Source organism: Cardiocondyla obscurior, linkage group LG02 (genome assembly GCF_019399895.1).
Source record: "Cardiocondyla obscurior isolate alpha-2009 linkage group LG02, Cobs3.1, whole genome shotgun sequence".
NCBI classification, from domain to species: domain Eukaryota; kingdom Metazoa; phylum Arthropoda; class Insecta; order Hymenoptera; family Formicidae; genus Cardiocondyla; species Cardiocondyla obscurior.
Window position 1 is genome coordinate 6954355 of NC_091865.1, and position 14268 is coordinate 6968622.

Consider the following 14268-nt stretch of genomic DNA (forward strand, 5'->3'; position numbering starts at 1 on the left):
GCCTGTCGTGGACAGAAGGTGAAAAAGAGAAATGTAAAGGAGCATAAGGCCGCGTTCCTCGGTAATCAACGTTCGCCCTGAACGCGCGTGTTACACTTGACCGTCTTTTTGCCCGACCCCCGAGTGTCTTCAAGCGCGGGCATCACTTTTCTACACGCGCCTAACCGCGCGAGCGTTACCGGCGAGCTTAATGAGTTGCCCTTTTTTCCCCTCTCTTACCCCTTTTTTTTTTCATCTTTTTCTTCCATTCTCCTTTCTTTGACTCGTACATATACATTATATACACCCGTGACGCAGTACTTCGCTACGGCACAGTCGAGCGCGTTTTAGCAAAAAGGGATGCACACGTGTGTGTACCGTGGCAATAACAGAGCGGGTAAAATGGGACCGATCGGCGGTGAACCGAATTGAAATTAAAACGAAATCAAAAACATGACAAACCGCCGGGCGAGTTAGCGAGGCAAATTGGCATGAGTTGATAGCGAGTCGAATCGGTGAGCGAGCTTTTATTTTAAAATCCAACTGGCATCCACCCGATCCCGATCGCCTGTGGTAACTGTCCTGCATATCGCGACATTGATGTGAGAAATATAAAATTTTACAGGGGCCAGTTCGCTTCTATGAGAACGAGAGGAAAGCGTACATTCTTCTAAAACAATTCTTGGGTAAGTTACCTATTGTTATTCATGCGAGAAAAAGAGAGAGAGAGAGAGAAAGAGAGAAAAAGTGAGTGAGTGAGTGAACGAGCAATAGAGACAATGAGAAAAAAAAAGAGAGAGACATTTATATTTAGAATTAAACAGATAGATTTGAAGTACCTATTTCAAAATGAATTTCAGAGTACAATATCGGCTTACAGTACATCGATTAATAGAAAATTTTATAAAATGAAAAACACGTTGTGTGGAAAGCGCGGAATCGCAACTTCGATTTAACAAAAGGATTTTTTAAATTGCAGTATGAGTAAAATTGTGATAGTTTTTATTCGGTGCTGCTTTTTCCGCTCAATGTGAAATATATTCTCTTTTTTCCTTTTTTCTTTTCTTTTTTTTTTTTTTGTAAATTTTTTGTCAGGTGTATAACTGACGAATCGATGCATATATTACTTACAACTAGTCGAATTAAATAACAATAAAGATACGGAAAAGTTGATTGCTCTGAAATAATCGTTTTACGGGAAGTAGGAATTTCATCTTGCCAGTATGCGCATTCTTGGTTGAATGTCAACTCATCCTTTTAGACGGTCGCGAGGTAAACGTAGGCGAATATGATAGCATAACTGGCGTTCTGAATCTGACCAGAAGAGAGGCCCCGTTATGGAACGGCAAGTCACCGCCGAAAGACAGGACGGTGCGCATCATCGAGCACTCAACCGTGGACATCACGCTGTACGCGGTGCTAGCCTCGGCTGCTAGCGTCGGTATCGTCTTGGCGTCCATTTTTCTCGCCATCAATATCAGATACAGAAATCAAAGGTGACGGGCCCCGCCGTAATATATAACAATTAAAAAGCACCCGCGTAACACGATTCCTCCATTTGCCTCCCGAGTTACTTTTCCAAGCCCTAGGGAGCCGAACGTGCGCGGTTCACACGCGAAACTCAATATTGCAGATACATCAAAATGTCATCGCCCCACCTCAACAACCTCATCATCATCGGCTGCATGCTGACCTACAGCAGCGTTATCTTTCTCGGACTAGACTCACAATTATCGAGCGTGGCGGCGTTTCCGTATATCTGCACGGCACGTGCGTGGCTATTGATGGCTGGTTTCTCATTAGCCTTCGGCTCCATGTTCTCGAAAACATGGCGTGTACATTCCATATTCACCGACGTGAAGCTCAATAAGAAGGTAACTTCGTTAACGATCGTAACGGAAACGCGCGCTCTCATGCTCAAACGTTAACGAGCCCGTACCGTGATTCAGGTGATAAAAGATTACCAATTGTTCATGGTCGTCGGAATACTGCTGGCTGTCGATCTTACGATTATGACGACCTGGCAGGTGGCTGATCCGTTTTATCGGGCGATAAAACAAATGGAGCCTTACGTGAGTACGAAAAAGCACGCCGAGACACGCGCTCGTATACGTCAATGAATATACGCTCTTTACAAATTTCGCCGTCTGTACGTCTCTTATAATTTCCAAGGTAATCCTCGCGGTAGCGCTTGTTAATACGCGAATTATCTTTCGATTGCAGCATCATCCTAATAGCGAGGACATAATAATCATCCCGGAAAACGAGTATTGTCAGAGTGATCAAATGAATATTTATCTGTTTTGCATATATGCATACAAGGGCCTTTTAATGGTAAGTTAAGCTGAATCGCTAAGCGCCTCGGTGGATAAAATGGCATACGATAGGCACTCACCCAGCCCGCTTTCAGATATTTGGTGCCTTTCTCGCATGGGAAACGCGGCACGTTAGTATACCGGCATTAAATGACAGTAAATACGTGGGGATGAGCGTGTACAACGTTGTTATAATGTGCGTCACCGGTGCAGCTATAAGTTTCGTGCTGACTGACAAACAAGACGCCATGTTTATAATGTTGGCGGTGTTCATTATATTTTGTAGTACAGCTACTCTTTGTCTGGTTTTTATTCCTAAGGTACGTTAAACATTTTACCCGTCTTTTCGCACTTTAAACAGCCTGACCTTCGGACCGTAGACGTTCGAAAGGATTATTTAATTGAATGCTTCTCGTTTAGCATTTTCCGTACTGAAACTTTGTCAAACGGATTTAATTTTAAATCGCCGGACTCTCGCCAAGTTCTCGTTCATTTAAGCATGATACTATTGATTTGCCTGATACCATCCATTTGTCGCGTTCACTCTTCGGCAATCGTCTCATTGCAGCGGGAATTTTCTGCAGAGCTTTCTTTCGGGATCTGTCCGGAATCCCGAGTCGACAGACTTAATTAAGGAGATTTTTCAAACGCGTTTTCGTCTAACATCAATTTCTTTTTCGAATTTATATCATTAGGGAGAAAAAAAAAATGTATAAACAAACTTTTTATTACTTTCTCTGTGTATGTCTTATAATAATTATAAATAAAAATTCCTTTTTTCGCTACGCTTTTACGACACGGGTATTTTAGTTAATGTTTTAAATGCATTTACAGTCTCTTTTTTTTTTATACGCCATGCTTTTAGAGGATCTGCTTTAGATAATAAACGCCCGCATTCTATTTTAGGGGTGAGATTGGCGAAGCCAAGTAAGTCTTTTGGGATTTTCAGGTAATAGAGTTACGCAGAAATCCACAAGGGGCGATAAATAAGCGGACCAGGGCGACTCTGAGGCCGATGTTGAAAATACGAAGGGATTCTACAGTCAGCGAGCTCGACGAGCGTTTGAAAGAAGCGAAACTGACAAACAAAAAATTTCGGAAGCAATTGTTGCAAAAAGATTCCGAGCTTCAGGTAAGTTTTTCCGTTCATCTAACTTTAAAACGGTACTAGAGTTACTTGGACAATGTTACTGCACGAACGACTACTTCATGTGATCGGTCGTTAAATCATTTTTATTCCTTCGGGCACAACAAGCTTGAAATTAATATTTAACAGTGAAATTAACTTAATTAAGAAAATTTAATTCTTAAATAAGAATTAAAGATATATCACATATATAATTTATATAGCAATTATTCGTGCCGTTTTACGTTTTACATTCATCGCTGGCTAAAGCGAATTTCCCTGAAACCATTTCTTGACGAAATATACGCCGTTTAATAAAATAGCCGTCCGTGTGCTGAACTAATTTGAGAGTGGTTGATAGTGGTTTTCGATTAACGGAAAAGTGAACAACGCATTATCCATCCTTAATTCGGTTATATATAAATAATCACGGCGTCGTTCTGCTTCGCGTGCAGTTTACCCTTCGAAAATAACAATCTAAAATTATTCCGCCGGGCTTCCAGTACGCTCCGCACGTTCGAGTGATATTGCATTTAATCTAGAAATGTGTTACATTCATGCCGAGCTTACGCGTGACGACCTGAGGACGTTATTTCATTATCTTGCATATTACTTCAGGGATTTTTAAGGAGAATGGGCGAGGAGCCTGAGATCGAAACGCAAGAGACGGTCGACACATTACCGGTACCGAAGCCAGAAGAGGCCGTTAAGAAGGAAGGTAAATATTCCGTTTAATCCATTAATAAAAGAAATTTATCGTATTTTCGTATTCAAAAGGAGAGATGGAAATTTAATTTTTACCGCTTTTACGCAACGTTGAATAGTTTCGCCGGTTTACTTTGCGCCGCGAAAGCGACTGTCAAAAAGTTACAGTTTAAAGAGGCGAAGTCTAAGTTACAAAATTGTCGCGATATTTCGCTAACATCAATTTCTCATAACGGGAATATGATAAGTCGGTAACAAGAGCACGTTGGCGTCTCCTTTTAATCTAAACAAAGCAAAAGTTATGCCTTTAGATTTAGATTAAATCCTTAAAATACGAAACTCACGCTGAAAATCACTTTACAATTTAAAATCAAAGAACGGATATAAGAATGTGGAGAGAGAGATTGTGAAGATTAAAAGCGCGTTAGAGGTGATTGGTAAGTATTGGGAGTAAAGTGTTCACTTTATAAGTAATATACTTTCCACGTAAAGATCGTCAATGAGAAGCTAATGCGCGCTACGCGACACTTTTATTTGCCGTGATACGCCTTACTTCGTGTAAGCACCGACCGCATGGCTCGACTACTGGCGAAGGAATGTACAAGTGATAACAAAGTCCAGCGAGGCACGTACCACCGCTCGCCTGACCGACGATCAGCGACCTTTATTTACGTAATTCGATCCCTACCGAAGTTAAAAGATTTTTTACTAAATATTATATTTAATTTAATATTAACTTCAACGTATCACAAAATCGTAATACGTTGCAATATTCGTCGATTAAACTAATGATTTATAGTTTACATGATCAACCTAAAAAAAAAAACCAACTTTAATTAATGTACGAAGTATATGTAAATCACATTTGAAGAAATAAAAAATGTTTAAAGTCCCACGTAAGATACGTACATTCGTGGTGCTCGTTAAAATTATTCCGTGTAAAGCATGAAAGCTTTCTTTAATGCAGACTAGACGAAAGTAAATATGCGCGCGGCAAGCTTTGTAATTATACAAATAAAATAGAAACTGGAAAATGGAACTTGCACGGGCACGAAGTGGTGTTGCTAATTTATAGTGTCATTAGTTAATTAAAATGTTATGTTAACGTTAATACGGTAAAGTTTACGAAAAACTGGTGCTTTTGAAAAATGCATTTCTAAAAAGCATTTTAAACGGCAAATTTTATCGGAGACAAAGGCAGTTAACTAATGATGCTCGCAACAGCAGTTTAATACACGCGGAACAACGAGTGATATTAAATTGTTGTTTTAACCGTATTAATAATTTCGATTTATTTATTTGACAGGACCGTCGATAACCACAGAAACGACCGATGTTTCAATGTCCATGTGCAGCTTGAACTCATCAACCGTTTCGCAGCCAGAGGGTGATTACGTTAACGTGGATCAAGTAGCAAAGTACGTAGTCACGTCCGATATCAAATTCCACCTTCAGATCTATAATCCTTTAACGAGGTGTAGTTAAATTGATCATCATTTATAGACGAATACTTGACAAAAATAATTAATTGACTCGATTAATCATCGAAAATTTGACGGCAATATATATATTTGAACGTACTTTACCTAAAGTAATCTGTAAAATTAAAGTTTAACGAGATATCGCTTTAAAAAGCTTTTTCGTTACTTTTAATTAATTTTATAACAACCTTAAAATAATTTATTGATTAAAAAAAGAATTTTCTTTTTTTTTTCTTTTAATTAAGAGGAAAGGATTAAACGTTCGAGTACTTTGAACATTTCGGTAATTCACCCTCCGCTAATTACGACCCCCCAAAAATCTCCGGTGAATCCGGTACGCCGTCCATCCTCAGGGTAGTCGCGTGGTGCTTGTTTTAGGAAAAGGGCGTCTCTCTCGAAAGCCACGTCAATCATCGACAACGAAAGAGTGGCTGTGACGAGCCAGACGATCGAGGAGAGCTCCTCTCCGGGCGCAATGACAGCGGACGTCCCGCCGCCGTCATTATCGTTAATAACGACTACAACGGCGATAACAACGACGACGGGCACGCACATGAGGCATACGTGCGGCGCGGACGCGTCGCGACGCAGAAGCGTCCCCGACGAGGCCAAGGCCGGCGAGCCGTTGTCGAAGCGTTACAGGAGCCCGGAGCCGTTGCCAAGTGAGGCTGTGACCACGCGTTACGGCTTCGTGCCGCCGGTCGTCGAGGAGACCGATTCCGTTATCCTGGAGGAGACCGAGATCGCGAGACACGTGTGCCGCGTGAGGAGAAGAAGCAAGGACGAGCGCAGAGCGAAGCTGTCGACGCCGCCGCCGACGAAGAACGTCTCCTTTGGCGAGCTCCACGAGCAGAGCTACATCGAGCACGTGATGCCGTTTTCGTTACAATACGTACCGAATCATCGGCACGGTAAGACCTAGCATTAGCTACTAGCTTTCCTCCCGCAATCGATACTTTAATAAGTCAACTCCTGGCGGCACCGCAAAAGCATGTGCAAGTGTTAAAAAAAAAGTTCGAGACAGAACTCGTTAAACCGCGTATGGCAAAGATTCTTGATAAATCTCAGTTAAAACAAGGGTAACGTGATTATAATCGAAACTAAGAAGGACTCTTGATTTTTACTAGAAGAAATAATTCTAACCATCCACGCAATGTAGAAAATCGACGAGATTTTAAGGGTCGGTTCAAGTCATTTCTTCAGACACTTCTGAACGTACGAAGACACGAGGCGATACGTTTTGTTCTCAGGGAAGTACGACGAGTCAATGTCGACGATTATCCAGCGTTCCATGTCGGAGCGCACGCGGGAAAAGTGCCTGCGGCTGCACATCGGTGGCGGCCACCCCATAGTCGAGTGCTCGCACCGCGTCGCACGTCGCATGTGCCGGCACGCGGGCTCGAAGCTACGTCATCAAGCTCGGTTGGAATACGTGCAGAGCACCCCGAATGTCGCGACGATGCACAACGGCAAGCACGTCGCAGCGAATGCACGCGATGGAAGCGGCGACGTGAACGGTACACCCGTCTCTCCAAGTCTCTCGCTGATTACGCGTCCATACAGCCGCGGAAATTTGCGGAATACTAAACGGTCGGCGGGACGCGCACGTCCGCGAACTAGAAGAAAGAGGACTCGCCGACAATTAGGAACTCTGACGACTTAAATGATTTATAAACCTCACGATTTAACACCACGGTCGTACAAGTGACCAATGTTTTGTAGTAATTAAATCTCGGTTTCGCAAATTATCGCGAGTAAGACACCGCAAATTTCCTGTTGTATGTAAAAAAAAAAAAAAGAAAATAACGTTGCATTTGCACCAAGATTAAGCGCCAGATGTTGACAGGTCTCCCCACGGTAGAAATAACGATAAAGGTTTTTGAATAAAAGAGCCGGCGAGCAATTACGTTGAATACGTAGCAAGCCACCTTATTAATTCGCTCGATCCAATATTGATTCCGCGGTTGAATACTAAATTTAAAAATACCAGCTCTGCAAATGAATTAATATACTGTTGCGTTCGAATCCATACATCGTAGGCAACAGCTATCACATCTCGCGAGAGATAAATTACAGACACTTCCCGAGTGGAAATTAATTCCCACCGTTACCTAATAATTAGCTAGCCAATTCGTGGTTCATCTCGTGGCTGTCTAGCAAAACTGTCCCAGCACTGAGCCAGAAATGTAAAAATCAGATTAACTAGATAAATTTCCACTCGAGTTATGCGGAAGTACGAGGCAAACGTTCAACAGCGGAGTCGACGTTAGGTAACAAATTAACAAGATATATAATATATCCGAATAGCGGTATAATTACGCAACGAAGTTATTGACGTCCGGCTAATTGAATGCATCCGATAATTACCTAGCCGAGTCTCGGGAAATATTCATATCTTCATTATTCGAGCACGTCGAGAATGCGCGATGCACGCCAAGTTACGTACACGTGATACGTCCGGACGTAGCTAAATACATTGGCGTGTGCTTGCTTTCGAAGGCGAAGGGATGCGAGCGCTTTGAGCTCGCCAAGAGCGCTTTGGTGCGAATGCAACTTATAGATGTAAGTAATTAAAAAGTGTTTCTAATATTTGCTTCTACGGTTGCAGGTGGCTCCGCGATGAACGTGTCTAAGATGTACAGCGCGGTATCGGACGGTGAACTCTTGGACCTGACGATCCTGCCGATCTTTCAGAAGCTCCTAACTGAGCGGCACAAGAGCACTGCCAGACGGGGCTATCGCTCGAACATAGCTAGTTGCCCGAATATATCCATCAAGTGCGACATCGTCGAGTACCTCTAACGGCCAAGCCGGTGGCGACCTGACGTTTTCTCCTCACCGTGCCGGTACACGCACACGCGAAGTCACTCGTTCCTCGTCACGGACACCCCGGTATCGTGTACGGCGTGCTAGACTCGGTTACCTAACGATAAATTAATTTACCTAATCCCGCGAGCGTCTTTTCAATTGCGCCCCAGACGAGGAGCAGCCGACGACGTTGCTCGCGATAACGCTTATAATCGTTAAATCGTGAACGTGTTTCGGACGGTTTTTACCACTCCGTTGATTTATTTATAAGAATATGATGATGGGCCTGGGATACCGTTACCGCGCCATCACCGCCGGGTTAATTAATGATTATTCGTTCCGTCTCTCGCGTCCCCGCTCTACGGCACTCGATATATCACGGTAAAGCGCGGACGAGAACAAAAAAGAGAATTGCATAACGTAGCTCTAGTAATAATGACGAATCGAATCGTATACAGCTGTTCTCGCCAGGACGTCAAAAAGACGGCGTCAATCGGCGAGTAAAGGTAAGACTTTTTCTATGAACACACGAGAAATATTTTCTAAAGACGATGATTATTTAAGCGTAGGAAAAAAAAAAAAACATAGAGAGAAGAGTGAGGGTAGGAAATAAAAAGAAAAAAGAAAATTATTAAAAAAAATAAAAAAAAAATAAAAAATGAGCAAGAGAAACGAATTCGGAGCTTAACAAAGGTCTGTCGCGGGCTCGATGACTCAAAGTCGAACGGCCCCAATATCTCCTCGTCTCATCGTTATTCGTTTTAGAGGTAAACGGAATAAATGTACGGATTTGCGCGCGATATTATCGAGCACACTTAGTTACTTCAACGTCAGTCAATAGATCTTGTATCTCATTAGTGACGCAGCATGTTACGTGACATATAGCAAACATCGCGGTGAACCGAATCGAGGAAAGAACTTCGTATCCAGAGCGCACGCATTTTCGAGAGGGCAAAGTCGGGGAGGAAGGGAGGGACGGAGGTCATCTATGCAATCGATATAGCGTATCGCTTCGGGGAGGGAAAGAGGGAGAGAGGGGTGGACCCTAGCAGCGAACAAATATTGTTTAAATATTTCCTAGTACGACCGAAGAATATTTTTGTGACGCAACTTTGAAACATTGAACATAGTTCTAGTTAACGCGGTTAATTAATTAACAAATATACCTTCGGGATATTTATAAGACAAATTATAGGAAAATCTAAAAAAAAGTATTTAAAAAAAAAAAAGAAAGAAAGAAAGAAAAGATATTTGTTAGCCGCGACAGATCGGACACTAGACTTAACTGTTAACTGTTGCAATGATTTTCAACTTGTAAAGTATTCTTTTTTTCGTTCATGACGACGAGAAGAACGAGAAAGTCGCGTTTATAAATGTCTCTGTCGGCTAACAAGTATTTTTTTTCGAGCGAAAGAAAGAAAGAGAGAGAGAAAGAAAGAGAGAGAGTGAGAGAGAGAGAGTGTGTGTGTGCATGTGTGTATATAACATATAATCTATAAGAACTGTTGAAGCAAAGAAATTGAGAGTATGTTAATTAGGAGCGTGTCCGTTCTCTCCTTCGAGAGCCCGTTTTCACGAGGCTCGCCAAATCTCAGGCCGGAAGGCGGTAGGGTAGATGCGATATTTTACAAATATTTAACGTAAGTTTTCCCTCGCGTACATTTCTAAAATAAATAATTATGTGTTTGTACATACATGTTACAAAGTAATGATATTCATTGAATATTTCCTACATACACACAAACACATACACACACAACAGACGCGTACACGGGCGCAGATAAAACACGTACACATGTCTAACTTTGGCGCGTCTAGCCAATCCTAGGGGGTAATTATATGAACGTTCACCAAGTATATTTCGTTCTCCGCTAGGGTGCTGTGTTCAAAAATACCTCGAGGAGTGTGGCGGAGCATGTTAATAAAATGCCTTCGGGTGTATCCCTAGAACTGATAATTATCGAATCGAATCGAATCGAATCAATGCATGCATTGTCAATTGCCCCATATCCTTTCGTTTTCTACGTGGAGGTAATAAGGAAACGCGAATTCATCCTGCGCGAATAACGAATTTATTCTTCGCGAAGTAAATCGCCTCGCGAGAGAATCGAATGGAGTGTCCTCCTGCTGTAAAACGGGGTGACCAAACGCGGATCGCGGCAGGGGTAAGAGAAAAATGTGCGGTTGAAAGGTAAAGCGAAATACACCGTTCCTTTATGCGGGTAAAATTGAGTTTTCGTTATTTCAACTTGCGAGTGAACTCATTAAAAGTAGAGCACGCTGAGTATTTCCGTGAGAGATTCCCAAGTTTCTTAAGTTGCGGGGGTTTCAGATGGCGCGGCCTAAGTCGACGTAACTTGCGACATATATTCACCAAAGTTAACGGAAAGTCTAAGGAGAAAGGGATAAGATAGCCTTTCTTCTCTTTTTTAACGCGTTAGTCGCTTTCGTGTAACGGCACCCTGTTTCACGGCACGAGAACAAGAAGTTCGCCGTGAGGTTCGCGTTTAAATATAGTGACACAACGATTTCAACTTCATCAAGAGCGACATCGCGACTCCCCGATACCCGGAGGTGAATCAACGCGCTAAACAACGCGGTGCAATATTCAACTAAGTTAAGAATAAATTTATTTCCGGTCGATGTCGATCGGTATCGCATGACGAAACACTTCGACGCGTTTGTACTCGTATTCCTACTGTTAGAGCATGATCTTAATATCCCGTAATAATTACGAATAATTAAGTCAGTGGCGTCGCCAGTAGGCAAACCATGCCAAAAGTTTTTTACAAATTATCGCAGAACGGAAAAAAAAAAAAGGGGGAGAAAGAAAACCCGACAGCAATATATATATATCTATATATGCGACTAATGTATGCGTGCGTGCAGCGAAGCCAAAGGTGATTAAGCGAGTGTGATAAGAGTGATGGAACACTCTTTTCTTCGAGACAGATACATCACCGTGACACGCGGATGTGTCTTTGTGAAAAATGGGCGAATTAAAAGTGATCGACTGGAATTTGTTCTGTAAAATCCGATTGCCGCACTTCGAAACTGAAATATTGGCGCTGAAACTTTGCAGTTTCTTTCGACCGCCTCTCTCGCGGAGAGAAAAGTTTTCATCTTTCGATTCTTTCGATCAAACAACGTGATTCGGGAAGTTAAATTTTTAATAACAACTCAAGCGGATTTATAGCGAAAAGAAAGATTAAGCGTACGATTTTGAAAGCTCCATTCCCGCCGATTTCTTTTAATTCAAGAATCTCTTGTAGGGATACTTTACAAGGTTTTATTACCGGCAAGTATTACTCGTGAGCAGTAATGACCCTAGAAGCGGGTGATTACTGGGTAAACATTTGTTAACGTTGTTATCGACTTTTATATATTATTACTATTTACATCTCTCTACCTGTACATATACTTTCGCAAAAGACAATGCATGTATCGTCAATTATCACACGTTTAAAATATTCATCGTACCTCCATTTCGAAAGAACTCTGCAAAAAATAAGTAAATTTAAAGGGATTGTGGAGAAGAATAAGCGAAAAAGAAAACGAGAGACTGAGAGAGGGAGGAATTGAGAGAGCTTATTCTCGAACGAATGAAATTTAGAACACAGTGTCGCAGGTCGCATTCCCGTCCTTTTAGCTCGCCTATTTTTTGCAGTAAAAGAGTAAAATAGTTTACGAGTGCACTTACGAGACGATTGAAGTTCGTCGTAACGTGAGAGATTGATAGCATGCCAGATAAGAATAGGATTCTTACAAGTTACGGACACGTGTGATATCTTACTATCTAAAGTCTATCGAAGTAATTGCTGCGCAAGGCGAATCTTAATGTTCACCGCTGTCTACTCTCAATAAAGTGGCTGTCATTCAATAAAATTTACCCCTTTTAATTTTGACCGTGACGAAGAAAAGACACAGGCAATTATATATATTATATTAATATATATAATTTATGTATGTATATATCAATTAATATATAAATATGCTATTTAAATATGACGCATAAGAATGTATTACTTCAGTCTCGACACTTTGTTACAAGCAACACTTTTGCATATTAAGTGACAATTAAAAAGTAATTCCTGCTCTTAAGTTTGAACGTAACGCGATCATAATTTGTCATGAATAACCAAAACGGTATTTTCACAACGATTCGTATGTTTGTACAGCTTCACGTTTGCGGAAAATGGAAAACAACGAGAGACTTAAATCAGTTTAGAGTTTCGTTGTGCATGCGCAAATAAGGATTAAAATCTTTTTGTTAAAATAACGCTTCGCGTTGTACGACTTGTTTGACAAGCAACATTCGTTATTATTATTTCCTGTAATAATTACTTGCTTTGGAAAAATGTTACAAGTAAGCTACTTTAACTTTCTGTACGTTCAATATTCTATTAATTTCAATAATTTCTTTTTATGCCACTAAATCGGTCTACTTTTTAATTATTACCCTCATAATGTATTGCTATGCAAGTGTATTTTGTAAGTACAGCACGAAATAAAATCAAGCATCGTGTACGTAACACGTGCAACAGAATTGTGGTCATAGGGTATTCGCCGGAAATATTCGTGACTACGTCCAACACATTTTGTGCACATAGTGGCTAATTTAAATAAAAGATAAATGACTTACTTGGTCTCCTGTTTGTTTTACTGTCCGATGTCTCCTAGGCTTTCTTCCACCAGAGCTCATTGTTCTCTTGCACTGCCACTATGTATATCTTGTTCTTCTTCTTTTATTGTGTGGTTCCTACCTCTATCACCATTGTCTTTTGTTGCACTTACACAAAACATTAACCTGCAAATTGAGAAAATATATTTAAAATATAAAACAAGCGTTTTGTAAAAAATAAAAGATAACCAAATATTTAATTTAATTATTTTTTTTTAGACATTTATAAAAGCATAATATTATTTAATATTTTAGCTATGTTCTCCATATATTAAATGGACATTTAATATTTGAAGAACACATCTAAGATATTAAAAAATATTATCGCTTATAGGGAAACGTCTAGTAAAATAGTTTTAATATTATTCGTTCAACTCTCAAATATATCTTTACCTAATACGTTTCGCTGCGATTGCATTTCCTTTAATACTCATGTACTGCTCATTCTGCCTGTACAGCTTTTCGCGATATTTCTATTCAACTATAGCAATGCGAAGATCTTCCCCTCGACGAGATCTCATACATTCTCGCAGCTCGCGATGCTCGCGGCCATCCATTCCTGAAAAAAAAAAAAAACAGTCGTAATTCAACCGACGATTTCGTATTGCAACGTATGAATGCTGAAAGAAACTTGACTACAAAAGACGCGGAGAATCACAAAATGACGAACTTCGCTTATTCGGCGTACCAAACGAGCAAATGTCGGAATACTGTAGTTTGTAATTGCTAACTGCGGAACAACGACACTTACCTACGTGCGTTGATATCGTGCGTCCACCGTACTTTCGATGCACTCCGAGATGAAGGTGGCTCGAACGATCGTGCGGAAAGAATGATTATTGCGAATCACACGGAAAACGCGACGCGACAAATTTGAAGCGAAGTCGGTTAGGGCTCGGACCACTTGCGTACGAGGCGTCTCTGTCCGCACCACCGTCACCGCTGCCACGGATTCTGTTCGGCTGGCGAGTAAATGTCTGAAAAATATAGTCCGTGATAGCCAACTGTGGAACGGCGACACATAGCTATCTGCGTGCACTGATATTGTACTTTCTTCGTACTTTCGACGCATTCCGAGATAAAAATGACTCGAACGATCATGCGAAGATAATGATTATTGCGAATCACACGGAAAACGCGACGTAACTACTTTGAAGCGAAGACAGTTAGAGC

General features: G+C 41.1%; 1 protein-coding gene and 1 long non-coding RNA gene across 3 annotated transcripts in view; one reads left to right on the top strand and one right to left on the bottom strand.

The window, feature by feature from the left end:
* The window catches only part of Gaba-b-r2 (gamma-aminobutyric acid type B receptor subunit 2), a 33746-nt gene extending 20691 nt beyond the window's left edge, over positions 1-13055 (top strand). For both annotated transcript variants that reach the window (XM_070673344.1, XM_070673352.1), the window contains exons 8-19: positions 605-665; positions 1241-1475; positions 1613-1853; positions 1929-2051; positions 2203-2313; positions 2390-2614; positions 3244-3426; positions 4039-4138; positions 5432-5543; positions 5985-6517; positions 6857-7123; positions 8215-13055. In XM_070673344.1, the coding sequence (XP_070529445.1) occupies positions 605-665; positions 1241-1475; positions 1613-1853; positions 1929-2051; positions 2203-2313; positions 2390-2614; positions 3244-3426; positions 4039-4138; positions 5432-5543; positions 5985-6517; positions 6857-7123; positions 8215-8408 (2385 nt within the window). In that variant the 3' untranslated portion in view covers positions 8409-13055. The remainder of the gene's footprint in view (positions 1-604; positions 666-1240; positions 1476-1612; positions 1854-1928; positions 2052-2202; positions 2314-2389; positions 2615-3243; positions 3427-4038; positions 4139-5431; positions 5544-5984; positions 6518-6856; positions 7124-8214) is intronic.
* Positions 1-13937, bottom strand: part of LOC139112604 (uncharacterized) — a 44876-nt gene extending 30939 nt beyond the window's left edge. The window contains exons 1-3 of the long non-coding RNA XR_011547404.1: positions 13847-13937; positions 13489-13654; positions 13057-13221 (exon numbers count right to left, since the gene is read on the bottom strand). This is a non-coding gene — a long non-coding RNA (uncharacterized lncRNA). The remainder of the gene's footprint in view (positions 1-13056; positions 13222-13488; positions 13655-13846) is intronic.
* Positions 13938-14268: the final 331 nt, after the last annotated feature.